Source organism: Protopterus annectens, chromosome 16.part0 (assembly GCF_019279795.1).
Source record: "Protopterus annectens isolate FY-2018-M chromosome 16.part0, PAN1.0, whole genome shotgun sequence".
NCBI lineage: Eukaryota > Metazoa > Chordata > Ceratodontiformes > Protopteridae > Protopterus > Protopterus annectens.
The window spans coordinates 313,305,914-313,322,859 of NC_056750.1; the positions used below are offsets into that span (position 1 = coordinate 313,305,914).

Sequence of the window (16,946 nt, forward strand, 5' to 3'; positions counted from 1 at the left end):
CTAGCAGTACAGGTCTGTAATATGAGAAATTTCTGTTACTGATGTTCCACACCAGCCTGTATGTCTAGTCACCATCTTAGGCACACATGCCTGGCTTTGGTATTCACACACTGATTAATAATCTCATAAGTAGGTTCCATTTTATATAACACCATACAAATATTTCATAGTAAACATTCAGAATGCAGTAGAGCACCATTATACTTTTTCACTGTTATTTCCTCATGTTAGTAATCGGACATCTTCAAACATAAAGGATTAAGATCGGGTCACAAATCATAACCTGGTTATTAGGTGTTCAAGACATGGATGCCAAGAAATTCACCTTGAGAGCAAAGCTCAAGAGGTTAATCTTGGAATCCAGGTCAAGAACACATAAATAAAGGTTATGACTGGAAACTTGATCACAGTGTTTTGCAGTGTGAGGATCTTTATCTTCTCTGTGTACTAAACTACTTAGCCAGTGGTATCAGAAACACAGTGTCTTATGTCTACACTCACCTTGCGATGCCTCTCAAACGTCCAGATTTTTGCCTGATATGTTTGGTCTGTTCCTAATAAAGTCTCTGGATTTTGGACAAACGTCTGAGGATTTAAGTCTCTAATAATGATATACATTTGAGTTTCAGACTTCGTATTCTTTAGAAAATGCAGTTGAACACACACATCTTGTTGTTCTAGTTACTTTCTAAGTATATAACTGGAAGTCTGGTACATTACCTGTAGGGATAGCAGGCAGAAACAAATCTGTTTTTTTTTTTTGGCAACAATTTGAAATGTCAGGACCCACTAGAGAGAGTCCCAAAACACTTAAACTGAATGGCTGAAAAAATGACCATATCCCAGAATATGAGGCATGGTAATCTCAAACTTGGTATATACAAGTTCAGGGGTATGGAGGGTTTGCCTCCTGCAAAAAGGAAGTTTAAAGGAGAGGAGTGAAGTCTAGGATTTGATGTGCTCTTCTCTTGTAATTTTAGCCTTTTATTTCAGTTTGTTGACCCTTAGCAGTCAAAGCGCCAACATTTCAACAGGGAGCCATTTATTTATTTTGCCACTGCCTTTGCTGCTCAGTACTGGCAGATTTGACTGCCTAGCATGAAACCTGACCTTAACAAGTTAAGCAGGAGTGTTTACCATTTGTTAATATTGGGTTTTGCCCTATAGTAGAGCTTAGCTGATTTGTCTTTCTCCAAATATCAGTGTAATCGCCATGCTGCATGCACTGCCTTATTATTATTGTACTCTAATTGCAGTACAACTTAACATTTGCGTTTAAAACATGTATGTTCTTTCTGTCTGCTTACTTAGTTTAAAAACCAGTGTGTGTGCCATGGACATTTTGCCACTAAATGTAAGAGTCTAAACTTCTGGCCAGTTCAATAGTCCTCATTCTGTGGACATAATAAAATAAACATATTCCACAATTAGAGACACTATGGGCCATGCACCATGGCAAGATGTAGAAAATTCATACTTTGGCTTTAATGGGGGTAAATCTTTATCTATAATAATGTGGGTGGGATCATTATTGTCTGGTCATAAGAACACAGGCCAGGTTACCAAACTAGAACTGTTCACTTTGGGGAAATTTATGCATTCTGTACAACTCTGACAAGGTGCATGGCTGTTAACCAATGGCATTCTTTTTTGTTTATTTTTTACTGTTCATAGTCTAATGGTAATCATTACTTCTTCCCTAATGTTTATTGTCCTTAGCAGAATAGAGGTCGACCAGTTAACATTGAATGAATGTGTTTTAGGGAGTTAAATGATGATGATAAAAAGTAAGGAGTCATCTGATCCTAGCCTAATCCTGCAGTGATAGGGGCCTTTTTGCTTTAAGCCCCATCTCCCACTGAAGTGGTATATTATGTCATAAGAGGGGGCATGCAAGGACATCACAAGGGAATGTAATAATGCTTCCCTCAAATGCCTGCCTCTCTAATGCAGTATCAAGTTACAGAAAGACTTGAGTGTGCTCACTCACTTATGTCTTTCGGCTTTTCCCGGTTGGGGGTCGCCACAGTGGAACTCCGGTCTGCTAATGATTGGCAGTAGATTTTTACGTGCCAAGTTGCCTGCCCTGATGCACAACCTACAATGAAGGTACGCCCATTCACGCATGTCTCCACACAGAAGACACTCTAGCTGAGAATCGAACAGGACAACGTCTTACTGTGAGGCGACATGGGATAGAATAGATTTTATACCCTCTCACACACAGATGGAATGCATTGTACTTAAATGGGTAGAAGAATTTCCCCCATGTGCAATATGTAACTTAGGGTAGACTGAAAATTATGCCATTTAAATACAGACATACACAATAAGAGAATGGTTAAAATAATCAGTCAAAATATTTTTGAGTATTCCTGATGCCAAATCCATTATTGTATTAAGTATATAGTGGACTGATTTTGAGATGAGTGAAATGGGCACATAAGAAAAATAAACAAATATTACAATGCTGTTTCTCTGGACTGAAGCATGTACCAGTTTTGGTGATCATTAGGAAGAGGGAAGCTTGTGGCTAACATTTACATTCAGAGATTTCTTAATTTGGGAATGTAAATCTCCTTCATTATTGGAGAATATTCTGTTCTAATAGAATTCAGTGAAATTTACTAGAAGTAATAGGGAGAGAATGATACCTATTTTTATCCAGGACTTACAGATGAATATAAGCTTTGCATGGATATTGAAATGGGGGTTATGAAGGTCAGGCTTGCTGCACAAACTGCCAGCAGATTATAGACAGTGTACAGAATAGCTAAAAGCTTTGTGGGAAAACATACTTCCCCAGAATAAAAGACCATGGCAGTCAGACCTATCATTTATTCAGTGTTATGAGCTCTACACAGGTGCATATGTGTGCCTGTGTGTATTTTAATATAGTTACAGGCTGATGAGTTATGAAGCTTTACTGAATGGAATTTTTGTAGAGATCTGTTAACCTGAACATCCCTTGTGAGAGTGAGCATAATGGTATTGTACTTCCATCAGAGAGGTTTAAAAAGTAGAAAAAAACAAGATTATTTAGTTTACGACTTGTCTATTCATCTTATTATGGGTGAATGAGAAGAAGGATAAGCTGTAGACCAGACAGAGGTAGAACCACCTGTGCAGACAGAAGAAATAGAGACTAAGTAAAAGTTCACAGAGGCTTTGTGCAGAATGTGCTCAAGTAAATTAATGAGAAGACAGGGGATGGAGGAAAAGGTTTCATGGGCAGAAGGGGCTGCTAAACAAAGTATTAGAGACCACAGATGTCACAAAGTATAATTGCCAAACCCTGGATGGGATGGATGGTGCATTGGTCAAGTTTGGCCCTATCCCATCTACATTACTCATTGAGTTAATGTGCCATTCACTGAGAAGCACTAAAGCTACAGAAGCCTGTGCCCAACAGGAGGAAGAATTCAGCAGCTAGGTGAGACATGCAGTCCTATCCTGAAACCCAGAAATACCTTCAGCCAAAAAGTAAGAGATTCAGTGAACATATATTCAGAATTCAGTTTAGTAAATGTAAAACAATGTATGAGACCAAAGAGCTGTATACTTTAATTAATCCCCAGGATAAAGTAGAGGCATATCCCGCTTACTGCTTTGGTGAACTGCAGCTGAACAGCAGAAAGTCAGAGAAATACAAATAAGTACTCAAATAAGAGCAAAGACGTTCATTTTACACATTTTTCATTTGTGTGAACATCAAAATCACTATAAATAATGCCCACCAGTCTGAAAGGCACCCAAACAAACTCACAGTGCAGATTCATTGCTTTGGCATTTAGCAGAATTTATTTATGCATTTCCTTTATTTATTAACCTAATTTGTCCTGCTGGGCAAAAGTCCAGTTTAAGAGGGGACCTGGGCAGAAAGGCTCCCCCAAGACAAAGTACAAATTCAGTGGTAATTAAAATAGTTCATAAAAAAAGAAAGAAAAGTAAGCTGGAAAATAAACAAATGACAGCATGGGAAAGAAAAGTAAGCTGGAAAATAAACAAATGACAGCATGGGAAAAATTATCAAGACTTCATTACAATAAGAGGAAAAAAAGCCATTAATAATATTTCCACATGACAGTTTACATTAACAACAGTAGTGCCAAGCAAAGTACACCAATGCACAGTTTCATCCCGGGCTTTTAAATAATATAAAAAGTATGTGCAGCAAATTGTCAAGTTATGCCAAGGTTCCCAAGAAGAGTGCTTAAATTATTAGTATTAGGCCATTTACATGTATATTCACATATACGTATATACTTATAGCCCCCTCCCACATGCAGCAATTGCATAAGCAGGTATAATTCCACAGAAAAGTGGATTAGGGCTATTGTCTCCAGTGGCCAGCCACAGCTTTCATAGGTTCATACTAGGCTATCTGCCCAAGGGCATTTATAAGCCTAGCCCATAGTTATGCGGCTTTCGCCACCCCTTTAGTTTGAATAAAAACTATGCCTATCATTTTGCTGTGCCTCTGTCAAGCAGTGACACTGAAGTAATCCCTGGGGTATATCTGCAATCTCCCATCCATTGGTCAAGATTCCTCTTGAACAAGGCCAGAGAGGTGCTCTGCCTCACATGTACCGGGATTTTGTTCCACAGCATAGGGAGTCTCTGGGTGATGAATCTGTCCCTCCAGCACGTTCTATTTATAACCGTGTCAAGGTTTAAGTCTCCGCCCTTGTGGTTCTGAGGGATCTAGATTTTTGAGGTGAAGCATATTCATCAAATCTGGGTTTGACATGGCCTTATATGTCAGGCACAGGTCACCTCTGAGCAAGTGGTATGAGACTGAATAGAGCTGGAGTTCTTTCAGTCGGGCAGCATAAGACATATTTTTGAGACCCTTTATCCTTTTGGTGAGGAACTTTTGGGGCCTTTCAAGCTGCAGCAGGTGTCTAGTCAGATACATTCCGAACGGGGCATTGTACTCAATCATAGGTCTAATGAGTGATGAGTACAGGGGGACGATGACCTCCCTTGATCTAGATGTGAATTCCTTCATGATCAGGTGGGCGATATAGAAGGTTTTCCTAACTACTTTAGCAACATGAGTGTCAAACGATTTTTCTGTGCTCAGTGGATTGCCACCTATATGGTAGCTAGGGGTAACCTTGTTTTTCCCGAAGGGTATGACTATGCATTTTTTGGCATTTAACTTCAGGCCATGGCTCTGGCACCAGTTATCCATTTCTGTGAGGCCCTTCTGGAGGATATCTGTGTCAGATGTGTTTTCGACTATGGCGCCCAGTTTGCAGTCATCTGCAAACTTTGTCAGCCATAACCCTCCTGTATTTGCTTGTACTTCAGAAAAGTAGATGCCGAACAAGAGTGGACCCAGGACTGAGCCCTGTGGGACACCACTTGTGACAGGCTTTGAGTCTGACATGGCTCCAGCAACTCTGACCCTGTGGGTTCTGTCACTTAGCCAGTTTGCAACCCATCTTGTGATGTATGGGTTTACATTCAAGCTGATAAGTTGTTCGATGATACCTGAGTGGGGTATTGTGTCGAAGGCCTTTGCCAGGTCGAGGTAGGCTGTATGGACTGCCTTTCCCTCATCAATGGCCTTGGTGACTGTCTCGAAAAAGTCAACCAAGTTTAAGAGGCAGGATCTGCCTTTGACAAAGCCAAACTGGGTTGGATCCAAAGTCTGCAAGTTCCCTATGTCTTTATTTATGAGTTCCATTATGATCCTCTCCATGGCTTTGCAGATAAGGCTTGTCAAGCTAATGGGGCGGTAATTTCCAGGGTCTGTGGAGGCACCGCCCTTATGAAGTGGGACCACAGTCGCCGTGCGCCACTCCTTGGGTACGTATCCTGAGGTGAGGCTAAGGTTAAACAGCTGTCCTAACTGTGGGTTTAATTCCTCGTTGAGTTCGTGAAGCACACAGCCGGGGACACCATCCGGTCCCATGGATGCTGTGTTTCTTGCCTTAGTGAGGGCAGTTCTCACCTGGGCGTTGTAGATGTTTGGGGGGCTACAATTCTCTGGAATAGATATCTCTCCTTTTGGGGGGGGGGAGAAGTTTGCACTGAACCTGTCAGCCAGTATGTTGGCAATGTGTGTAGGTTCAGTAATTTTCACGTCATTTTGAAATAATTCTGAGCATATCTGGGAGTTTCCTCCTAAGTTTCTAACATAGCTAAAGAAGGCCTTATGATTGTCTTTAGAGTCCTTGGCGATTTTTCTCTCAAAATTTGCCTTGGATGATTTTATGAGAGCTCTTAGTTTTTTACTTATAATGATCAAAGGTGTCTTACCTTTCAGGGATTTTGCTCTATCTTGTAGTAGCTTCCTCCTTTTGTTGTAGAGCTTGTTTATGGCTGGGGTCCACCAGACTGGATGCTTGCCTTTGGTACAGAGAGTCTTAGTTTTGTTTGGGATTGCTTGATCCATGCAGTCCTGTAGGTGCTGGTAGAAGGCATTTGTAAGTGATTCAGCGGTTTGAGTAATGTTTACCACTGGCTCAGGGGCCTTAAAGGAGACCACACTAGTTTTTAGAAGTGTGAAATCGGCTTTTGAGAAGTTTTTCACTGTGGTCCTTTTTGTTTCAGGTGGGGGCGGGATGAGGACCTCCAGCGAGATTAGTTTATGATCTGATCTCACCAGTGAGGGGTATACTTCCGGTGTTGAACATTTTGATCCCATGTTCGTGATGATGAGATCAAGTATGTTTTCTCCTCTTGTGGGGATGGTGACTAGTTGTTCCATGGCATTTGAGTTTATGAACTCCAGGAATCTTTGGGTTAGAGTGTTCGGGCTTGAGCAGTGTTCCCAGTCTATATTAGGGTAGTTGAAGTCACCTAGTATGATGGTGTTTGGAGATACATTTATCCCCTCCAATGTTTTCAGGAAGGCCATGTGAGGTTCCTGAGTTTGAGAGGGTGGCCTGTAACATTCTACAAATTGCAGAACAGTCTTGCCTATGGTTAATTGCACCTGGATGGTCTCCGATGCATCGTGCGTTGCCACCAACCTTGAGGTGTGGGTGTCCTTTATGAATATGGACACCCCTCCTTTCTTGGTGTTGTCCGGATTTTGGGGCGGGCATGATATGAGGTGAAACCTGTTAGTGCTGGGGTGCTCTCAGGAGCCTTGAACCAGGTTTCTGTCACAGCACAGACATCAATGTTCTCCATATTGAGAAGGGCCTCGAGTGCGTGCATCTTGAGATTGAGACTTCTGGCATTGAGCAGCATTACCCTTAGTTTTTTTTCCTTTTGGTGTTCTAGGGTGGTAGGTTTAGAATTTGAGCCTTGCCTAAAAAGGCACTATGGGGGTGGCAAGAGCCTTTGCCAATATCCGAAGCCCAGCGGTGACAGGTGCAAGCCGTCCCTTGAAACAGCGTGGCTTGTCCAGCATGTCATCCCAGGCAGACAGACATTGGATCCCCTTTGAATGACACCAGAATTTAAGCCAATTATTAAAGCTGATCATCTTATCACTGTATTGTGGCATCATTCTAGGTGAAGGTAGGATACTGCTCAAGGTCAGGGTCATACCTGCCTGGGCTACATAATCAGAGAGCCCCTCGATGTCCCTTTTCATGTAGTCCAAGGAGGTACATCTCAGGTCGTTGACACCAGCGTGGACAATGACTGAGTCATACTTGTACCTGCTGTTGAGAGACCTGAGTGCTTGCGTTATGTGGCGGATTCTAGCGCCCGACAGGCAGCTTACTGTGACCTTCTCCTTACTCAGTCTGGTGAGCGGGACGTCAGTGTGTCTGACTATGGAATCACCAATGACAAGTGTGTCTGGCATTTTGTTTGGCCTTAAGGGCTGTGACTGTTTGACACTCTGACTGTGTGGTCTATGTGTTGCATGTGTTGGGTCGTGAGGTGGTAGTTGTTTGGGTGTCTGCTTTGGTGGCCTCTGCTGTTTTGGTAATTTTTTGATCAGAACCTCCGAGTATGTCTTTGTGTGAGTATGTGTATGATTTGAAGTTGTGATGGTACCATGTGTGACTGGGTATGTATTGTGTGTGGTTACCTTCTCCTCCTGTCTGGTCTTGCCAGTCCTATGTTGAGAGAGCTCAGCCTCCAGTTTGGCCGTATAGTTGCATAGTGCTTTCACTTATTGTGGAGAATGTAGAACACATATGGAGAAAATATTACAAAATCATAGAAAGGCTAGACAATGAGTCAGTTAAGTAAAAGAATTATGCTTCAGTAAGTTAAATATCTGTTTAGGACTAATGATGTGATTGGAGAAAGCATTACAAGGAAATTAGTTCGATAAACGTTGCAGAAACAGAGTTATGTGCATCAGTAGGAAAAGTTTCAAGTTCTTGGGTAAGTCATGAAACAAGAAATATTGAGAAGAAATTGTACATTTCGTCCCACAGATGAAGAATGTGAAACAGCAAGGTATGTTTTACTGTGGCAGACACTAGCAGGATACACATCGTGTTGTTAAGGAAGGCTGGTAGAGGTAGTGTCAGAATGCGCTGGAATAGATCCAAGCTTCAGCTTTAGAATTAACTTGGTCACGCAAAATAAACTAGCCTGGATGAACACCAGCATGAAAATATACTTAAATATACAACCAGCATCCAGATTAAGTTCATTTTAAGTTGCTTTTACTTTACTTTAGAAATGTTATGAGGAAGAAGAAAGGTAAAGAACTAAACATCATCTGTTGTACCTTGCACAAAGAGGAGGGCAGCAATATTTAAATTATTGAGAGAATATTTTCTGTCATTTATAAGTCTAGGTAAATACCAGAATAAAATTGCAGTGATTCCTCTGTGCACAAAAGGATGGTAAGACAAGCTTATTCAGACTACAAAGAGTGAATATTTTTATAGTGTTTTTTAAGTTAAAGCAGCTTAATGTTTTAGAAATTTAATAAAACACCATTGACATCAGTCTTCCCTTTAAGTGACTATTTTAATATCATAAAACAGTACTGCCCAACCTTTTATCACAATATGGCCGCCAGTGCTCTTAGCTTTTGTAAGATGATCAACAACAGTTTATGACTCTTTCTTTAACTGGCTAAGATAGTAAGGTGAAGAGTTTCTCTTGTTTGTCATTTTAGTCCCAGATTGCTTGTGCAAAGCTCACCTGTTGTGAGAGTTCTTTTACCCTGCAGTTACTGCATATTTTTCTGCAAGATAATTGATTTGAGAGTTTGTTATATTAAATAGGAGAGTGAATGTGTATGTCCTTGCAGAGGTGGTATGAAAGCAACACCCCAAAGAGAACAAACAAGAATCGGTAGCCATTTGAGGTAGCTATAAGCCACTTAAATAGCAGCAAATACAGGAGCCCCATAACACTCTCACTGGTTCTATAAATAAAAAAGATGAAGAAAAGTTAAATTTTGTAGAGTGCTTCCACTCCCATGGGAGGTCAAGCAAACAGAAGGACAGTATGGGGTGGGAAGACTGAATCCACAGTGCATTCTCATGTGAGGTTGTAAAGGCAGAATGAGAACAAGGAAATCAGAAAGAAAAAACAGTAGGATTAACACAGCAGAGTTTAGAAGATTCATTTCCCAGGTCAGAGTCACTGAGAGGCAGTCGATGCCTGTTATACAAGGCATCATTGGATCCAGCCCTGACAGACCTTTTGTGCATAGAGAAAATGAACAGCATCAGAACCAGTAAATCCAAGGATTTAAATTTTACTTGTGACATAAATAAGACATCTTGGTGAGGCAACCATGTGCCTCAGATGATCCTCATGCTTTTGAACAGGCTCCCCATTCATGTGAAGCTGAATCCATCTGTAATGCTATTTAAGTGTAACCTTGGCCAATGGATGGAAATCAGAAATTCACCCCAGGTCTGGTCCCAATGTCTGTGTTAGATGGAGGCAGACAGTAATGCCCAAACTAACATGCCCCCCACATAACCTCAAGAAACTTCCTAACACATTCCCTCCTAATAATTGTCCATGATACATAGGGACACAATTGGGTTGCATTGCACAACTGGATTTATAAAGGCCCTGGTGATTGTTAGCCTCGTATATAACCATGAACCTATGCAATTCCAGGCCAGGGTCATTTAGTGGCCATAAACATTGCAAAGACAAGCAGTTGGTCCTACTTTCAAAGCATATACTGGTTTCTTTTTTCTTAGAATCGTATCACTCAGAATGCCTGAATATTCCCCCTCCTTACTATATTTATATTTGCTTCCATCTTATTTTCTTTAGCTAATATTTGTTATGTTGCTTTTGGACTGAAAATATCCATTTTCCCTAAGAGAAGGTGTAGCTGCTTTAAGCAAATAATCAGTCTTCCAAGATATATATTCTTTGATATATATGTGTATCTCAAGAATTGGAATGAGATAAAATATTTTGCATCTGTAAGATTTAGTAGCTGATCAGTTCTCATGAGAACAAGCTTTTATGTATCTTAATGGTCTGCCAGGTGCCTGAGACTGATGGATGCTCAAGATGTGAAAGCATATACCTACATAAATATATAAAAAGTCATTATATTACTCGTGTAAACACAATGATCAGCAGCATTCAGAAATCACACATTGCTGCTGTACATATCTTTATAAGAATAGTTGCAAACAAAAATGTAAGTTCAGACCCCTGCAGATACAGGAGCTGAGCTTACCATTTAATCTCAGGAAGTAAACGGACGTCCATTTGACCAGGTCTAACACCATCCTGTATTTTAATGATACCCATACAATTAAATCTAGGACTTATTCTGCAATATGCTTAAATATAGCATACGTCACCTTTCCATTATTGTTACTATGTTCATATACTTTGCTTCTGAACTGTGGTATAATTATTCTGAAAGATGTTTGGCTGCATCTGTTGCTCATAAGTGTGTATATTTATGTGACATTATTACTCTCCCTGAGTATTTTTTAAGCTGCTCTCTTTTCTTCTGTCAGAACAAATTTCTACGTATATTATTCATCAAGTAGTTAACATTAATCATGATAGCTTTTATAGATTTTCGTGTTATAGGAAAATTTAGGAGGATTTTTGACAACTGCTTAATATTATTTGTAACAAAACTGATGTGTATTTCATGAATCTAATTAGCTTAAGTACATATGGATAGTATGGCTAATGAGGAACCAGTATTTAATTCACTTGTTCTATCTTCATTTAATACAACTTTATATTTTGGGGTCACATGAAGGCAATGTTTACTCTAAAGATAACATCTATATGATAGTTGGTTAGGTTTCTTGATCAAGAAATTTAATGATCAGACTGTTCAGTTTTAATTAATGAGAAAATAAACTCAAGCTGTCTTGGAGTTGCTGACCATCTGATACTATTGTAAAAAACTCTGCTGACTAAATCGAAAACCAGTGTTTAATCTTCGTTATTTGACTGGAATTTACACAAAGTCCAACTCTCACTATTTGTATTATAATCAGTGCTTATAAAGTCTCTGAGTGATTAAGTATCATATCTGCAATTATGTGTGTGTATGTGTGTGCGTGTTTGTGTGTGCATATGTGTGTGCTTTCCTGTGTGTATGTGTAATTCATACATCTGCATGTGTGTGTGTGTGTCTGTGTGTGTGTGTATGTATGTATATATATATATATATATATATATATATATATATATATATATATATATATATAGATATAGGGTCTATATTAGATAAACAAAAGTTTATCTTACCGGATGCTGACATTATCAAAAATCCCGGAACTCTAAACTGCAATTGTGGGAGGCTGCGCCCCCCACCCCCCGCTAAATATATATTCCAACTTCGACATCAAACTACAGTGAGGAAAGGGCAAATATTCCCATCTTCACTATACTGGAATCTCACAATTCCAGTTTTGGGTTCTGGGATTTTTGCTCATGTTAGCATTCGGTAAGATAAACTTTCGTTTTTCTAATATAGACCCTATATATATATATATATATATATATATATATATACACACACACACGTATGTGTGTGTATGCCTTCATGTATGTGTAGCTGTTCATACATCTACATGTGTGTGTGTGTTTATGTGTACGTGTGTGTGTGTGTGTGTGTGTGTGTGTGTGTGTGTATGCTTTCATGTGTGTATGAGTAGCTGTTCATACATCCGCACATGTGTGTGTACATGTGTGTATGTGTAGCTGTTCGTACATCTGCATATGTGTGTGTGTGTGTATGTATATATATATATATATATATATATATATATATATATATATATATATATATATATGCTTTCATATGTGCATGTGTAACTGTTCATACATCTGCTGTATACATGTATGTGTGTGTGTTTGTTTATGCTTTCTTGGATATGTCTAGCTGTTCATACATCTGCATATGTGTGTGTGTATGCTTTCGTGTGTGTGTTTGTGTGTGCGCGCATTCATCTGTATGTCTGTGTCTCTGCACATCTTGTATAATGACCATGTAAGTCATCCTTCCGGTTCTTCACAGAAATAATTGTACATCAACTACTCAGTTAAAGGAACCAAACTTTCATCAGCAGATAAATAAGGCATGTTGTTGTGATAGATTCATATAGTAACATATCCCTCACCACTGAAATAATCTTCCACTACATGTCAACCAGAGTAGCACCCATGCCACCTTCAAACCTAGATAATTGGATGGGCAGCTTCAAATTCTCTCCTGGTCTATCTTGTCTTCCCCTCCTTGAGGCTGGAGGGAAATTTCAGACAGAGTTTTTGGCTAGGCTTGAAATGGTCTGCAGACCAATTTCCTACTACTTACATATGAACCTAAGTGTTACATCACTGAACCTAAGTGTTACATCACTAGTGATAGAATATCTATGCCTCAGTAATAGTGCAGGTAACACAGTGTCACAATTGTCACAGCAACTGACATGCTTTGTCTAACTTAGCAATAACACTTTGCCTCACTATTTCATTAATAGCAATTATACAATAATGGCTCATTGCCATTTAAAAATGTGCTCGCTGATTGGACAGCAGAAATCATCGTGCCTGTTGTAAATTGAGCATATTCCAACAGAAAATAATCCAGCCACTGACTTACCATTGAGCGGCCAGACTTTTCAATTGGCATATGCTTAGTGGACAGTGCAAAATCCAAGAGAAATTACTTACATTCTGCAAAATTAAAGAAACAGAAATGAAAAGGATTTTCCTTGTATTTCTATGTTGTCCATGCTAAAATCTCAGCAGACTCTCCTACCTCCCAACTGTCCATATTTTCACAGAATTCCAGATTTTTGACTCATACTTTTGGTCTTTTCCTCATAAAAATTGTATTTGTTTGGCAAGCTAATGGGTATTGAAGCCATTTAATAATGACAGAAATTTCAGTTTTGGGCTTTATATCGTTACAAAAATGTATGCTAACTCAAAACTTATTATTCAAGGAACTTTCTAAGTTTATAAGATCGATATTTAAAATGTGTTCCTATTTTTGGACTTTTGTCCCTCCATTATGTTGGAGTCTGTCCAGATTTCTTGTATTGACAGTATATAAAAAAAAAAAAAAAAAAAAACAGCGACAGAAATTCTCATTCTCCATCCCTTCTGCTGCACTGTGGTGATGTACTCTGTAAAGTCACGTACATGTGTGCAGTATATTAGCAAACATAAAATAATGTGAAGGAACACTACAGTGCTCTTATACAAAAACATTTATTTAACAAGCACTAGTAATTTCTTTCTTGAATAATGTCATTGTATGAAAGTAATAATACACTCCTGTGTGGGGTATATCAGGATTTACCCATGGTTGGTGTTGTTTAATCACTTAGGCTTCACATTCATGATCAAGCCACACCAACTGTGGGTGTATCCTGATATACCCACACACAGTCATGTATTATTGCTTAAATGAAGAATTACATCTTTTGTCCTTCATGTTAACAATAGCATCCATTGAGCTCCATCTGGTACTTTCATCCACATGTGCCAAACTAGAGTTTTGAATAGCAACAAAGAAACTGTAGCAAACCGTACAGCGACTGTTGAAGGAGAGGCAGCACATCGTTTTGCTGTTCTCAGCAGGAGTGATGAATGGTTGACCTCATCTAAGGAAGTTGACAGAAGAATTTGATGACATTATGAATCTGGTGAACACTTTTATGGAAAGCAGTGCTAGAAGCACATTCTGAGAATGGATGTGATTCTGTAGATGAAATCACTGCAATGATTGCACAGTTCTAGTAATGAAAGGCTGCAGAAGTAGACAAGGTCCATCCAGAAATGCTAAAGGTGTTAACATTTTTGAAGAATTGTGTTTAAGGCTACTTTTCAGTGTAGTGCTGAAAGTACCTCTGGACTGGCAAACTAGGGCACTCGTCCACATTTTCAGAAAAAGAGGAAGGAGTGATAAATTCCAATTTAAGAATGATTTTCCTATACCAGGGTACCATAAAGGAAACTTTGTGGTAGCTGAGTCGTTGCTTAAGTAGGGATAATGTAGTTTCTATATTGGTTGTACAATAGTGGATCTGCTTTTTGTGTTTGCAAAGGTTTTGGAATAGCCAGGGGAGTTTTCAAGTACTGTCTACATGTGTTTTGAGGACATCAAGAATGCATGGGGCCAAGCATCCAAAACATTCTTAAAGGATGGGGCTGCAGCAGTAATAAAGTCCTAAGTCTGTTGTTGCATTCTGTCCAGTGCTTGCTGTGATATGTCTGTAAATTTTTGGTGTTAAGTCAGCTAGATTCATCGTTGGTATAGGACTCCACTGGGGTTCTACGTCTGCTTATGATTTTCTTAGTCAATAGTCCAAAGAAACACAATTAGAGTTCTAGTAAAAATAGTCACGATCCACTGTTCAATTCTTTTATTCATCCACATAAATCACAGGTTTAGCGCTTTCATCTACCTATAGTAGACTTCATCAGAACAATTATTGCACATTGCAAAAGCCTATTTATACAAAAATAAATAATAAATTAATTGGATGAAATGTATGTCCATAATATGCTTTAGGTATACACAATATATGTATAAGGCATATTAAGAAATGTTACATAATTATGAGTGTTATTAATTAATACAGTGACATTACGGCATTAAAATATACTTAGGTTTTTAATTATATATTTTATTATATGAAATTTGCAATATATCCTATTTTAAAAAAAACATGTGCAATATGTATTTTATGAATCAATTGATTTTTATTAATTGATTTTTATTAATTAATGAAACAGTTCAAGAAAGTGATAATATGTGAAAATAATGTATGTAGAGCTTTTAATATTAACTGTTTTTTTATTAAAATGTAATTATTTTGACTAGAAATATAGGGATACATTATAATATCTATCTGTGACTTTAAGATAATTGGGCACTTAATTATTTGATTGTTAGATTTTGTTAGATTTTGGCGGTTATTTTTGTATAAATAGGCTTTTGCAATGTGCAATAATTGTTCTGATGAAGTCTACTATAGGTAGATGAAAGCGCTAAACCTGTGATTTATGTGGATGAATAAAAGAATTGAACAGTGGATCGTGACTATTTTTACTAGAACTCTAATTGTGTTTCTTTGGACTACTGAGTTGCAGCGAGTTCTAGTTTTGGTGTATACAATTTTCTTAGTCAAGATATTTTAATGTGCAACTAAAGTCTGTAGAATATTAATTTTTGTCGTATGCGTGTTTATATCTTTCTTGGTTGCAAATAATGTTTGTCCTATTAGCATTAAGTCACTGCAATCTTCCTTGTACACTGGAATGTTTCACTGTTGAATGTCAAGTGGATGTAAAGAAAATTGAGATCTCCAAACCAGAGGTGATAGTTTGTCCCAGAAAAGAGTAGACTACCCCCTGCAGGTAAGACAGAAGAGCAGCTGCCTCATAGGGAACAATTTGGGTAGTGTGAGTTCTTGTTCATGAGTGAAGATAGATAGGACTGGGATATTGATCAGTCAATTTATGGAGCAGGGCTGTACATCAGTTATTGTACTGCATTGTGGTACTTAACTAATAACTAAGTGGGGTGGCAAAACTCTGATTTTTCAGGTCACTTATGTCCTGCTTCTCCCCTATGACCACAAGCTTCTGGTAGTGATATAAAGGATACTACCACAGACAGAAGCTGCAGAAAAGAGATCCTTGTGTATGATGTCCAGGCTTAGGTTCACAGTAGCCCAGAAGGATTTCAGATATAGCCACTGCTTTGACTGAGAGGGGTCATTGAAGTGGTTTGATTCCATAATGAGGATATTGAACACCCACTGAGATATGCCAGGGATGGCCTACTGGTAAGAAGCAATGCAGTAAACCCAGGATTATATATATTTCAGGCAGACTTGAAACCCATAGGGGTTTTGTAGCATGAGGCATATTCTGAAGTAGATGAGGATGTCTGGCCGACCCAGTTTAACCTGATGCCACTGCAATCCACGCAAAGACAGGTAGTTTAAAAAGATGGACAGATGGGTGGACAGGTCGGGGTTATTCAGTGCCAAAGATATTATTAATGTGTTTCACCTAATGACATATTATAGATGTTCCAAATTATTAACTGCAACTGCAAGCTTTGCTAAATAGCTTTTTTGCTAAATAATTTAGTGTCGATATTTTATTTAAAATTCAGATTAGTTATTAATTTTGTATATTTTGTTTTTAGTGGTTTGTAAAAGAAAGACAGAAGAATAAAACCACCTTACTCCAACTGTTCATATATTGCATAGTTTTATTTGAATTAACTTCATTTTAGCATTTTGTTTATTTTAACTCAGGCTAGAACTAAATAATTGCAGAAACTAGAACTAAATTTCTTCTACATCACATATTTATAGTGTAAATTTCATCCTTCATCTATCATCAGTAAATAAAAAAGCAGTGCATGCCTAGTGGTTGAGCTTGTGGATGAAAGGGGTCTTTGGTCCAGGCCACAACATGATTAGAAAAGTTTACTAAATAAATCAGGTGCATAATTTCCTTGAAGATATACATTACACAGTGCAATCCAAAACCAGTATGATTCTTGTGTTTTACCAAAAGAAATAAAACGG

The 16,946-nt window shown here is 38.5% G+C and overlaps 1 protein-coding gene across 1 annotated transcript in view; it reads left to right on the plus strand.

Annotated features, from left to right (window-relative positions):
• The first annotated feature begins 8,311 nt into the window (after positions 1–8,311).
• The window catches only part of LOC122790589 (potassium channel subfamily T member 1), a 1,237,971-nt gene continuing 1,229,336 nt past the window's right edge, over positions 8,312–16,946 (plus strand). Inside the window, exon 1 of the mRNA XM_044058115.1 lies at positions 8,312–8,379. Within this exon, the coding sequence (XP_043914050.1) occupies positions 8,312–8,379 (68 nt within the window). The remainder of the gene's footprint in view (positions 8,380–16,946) is intronic.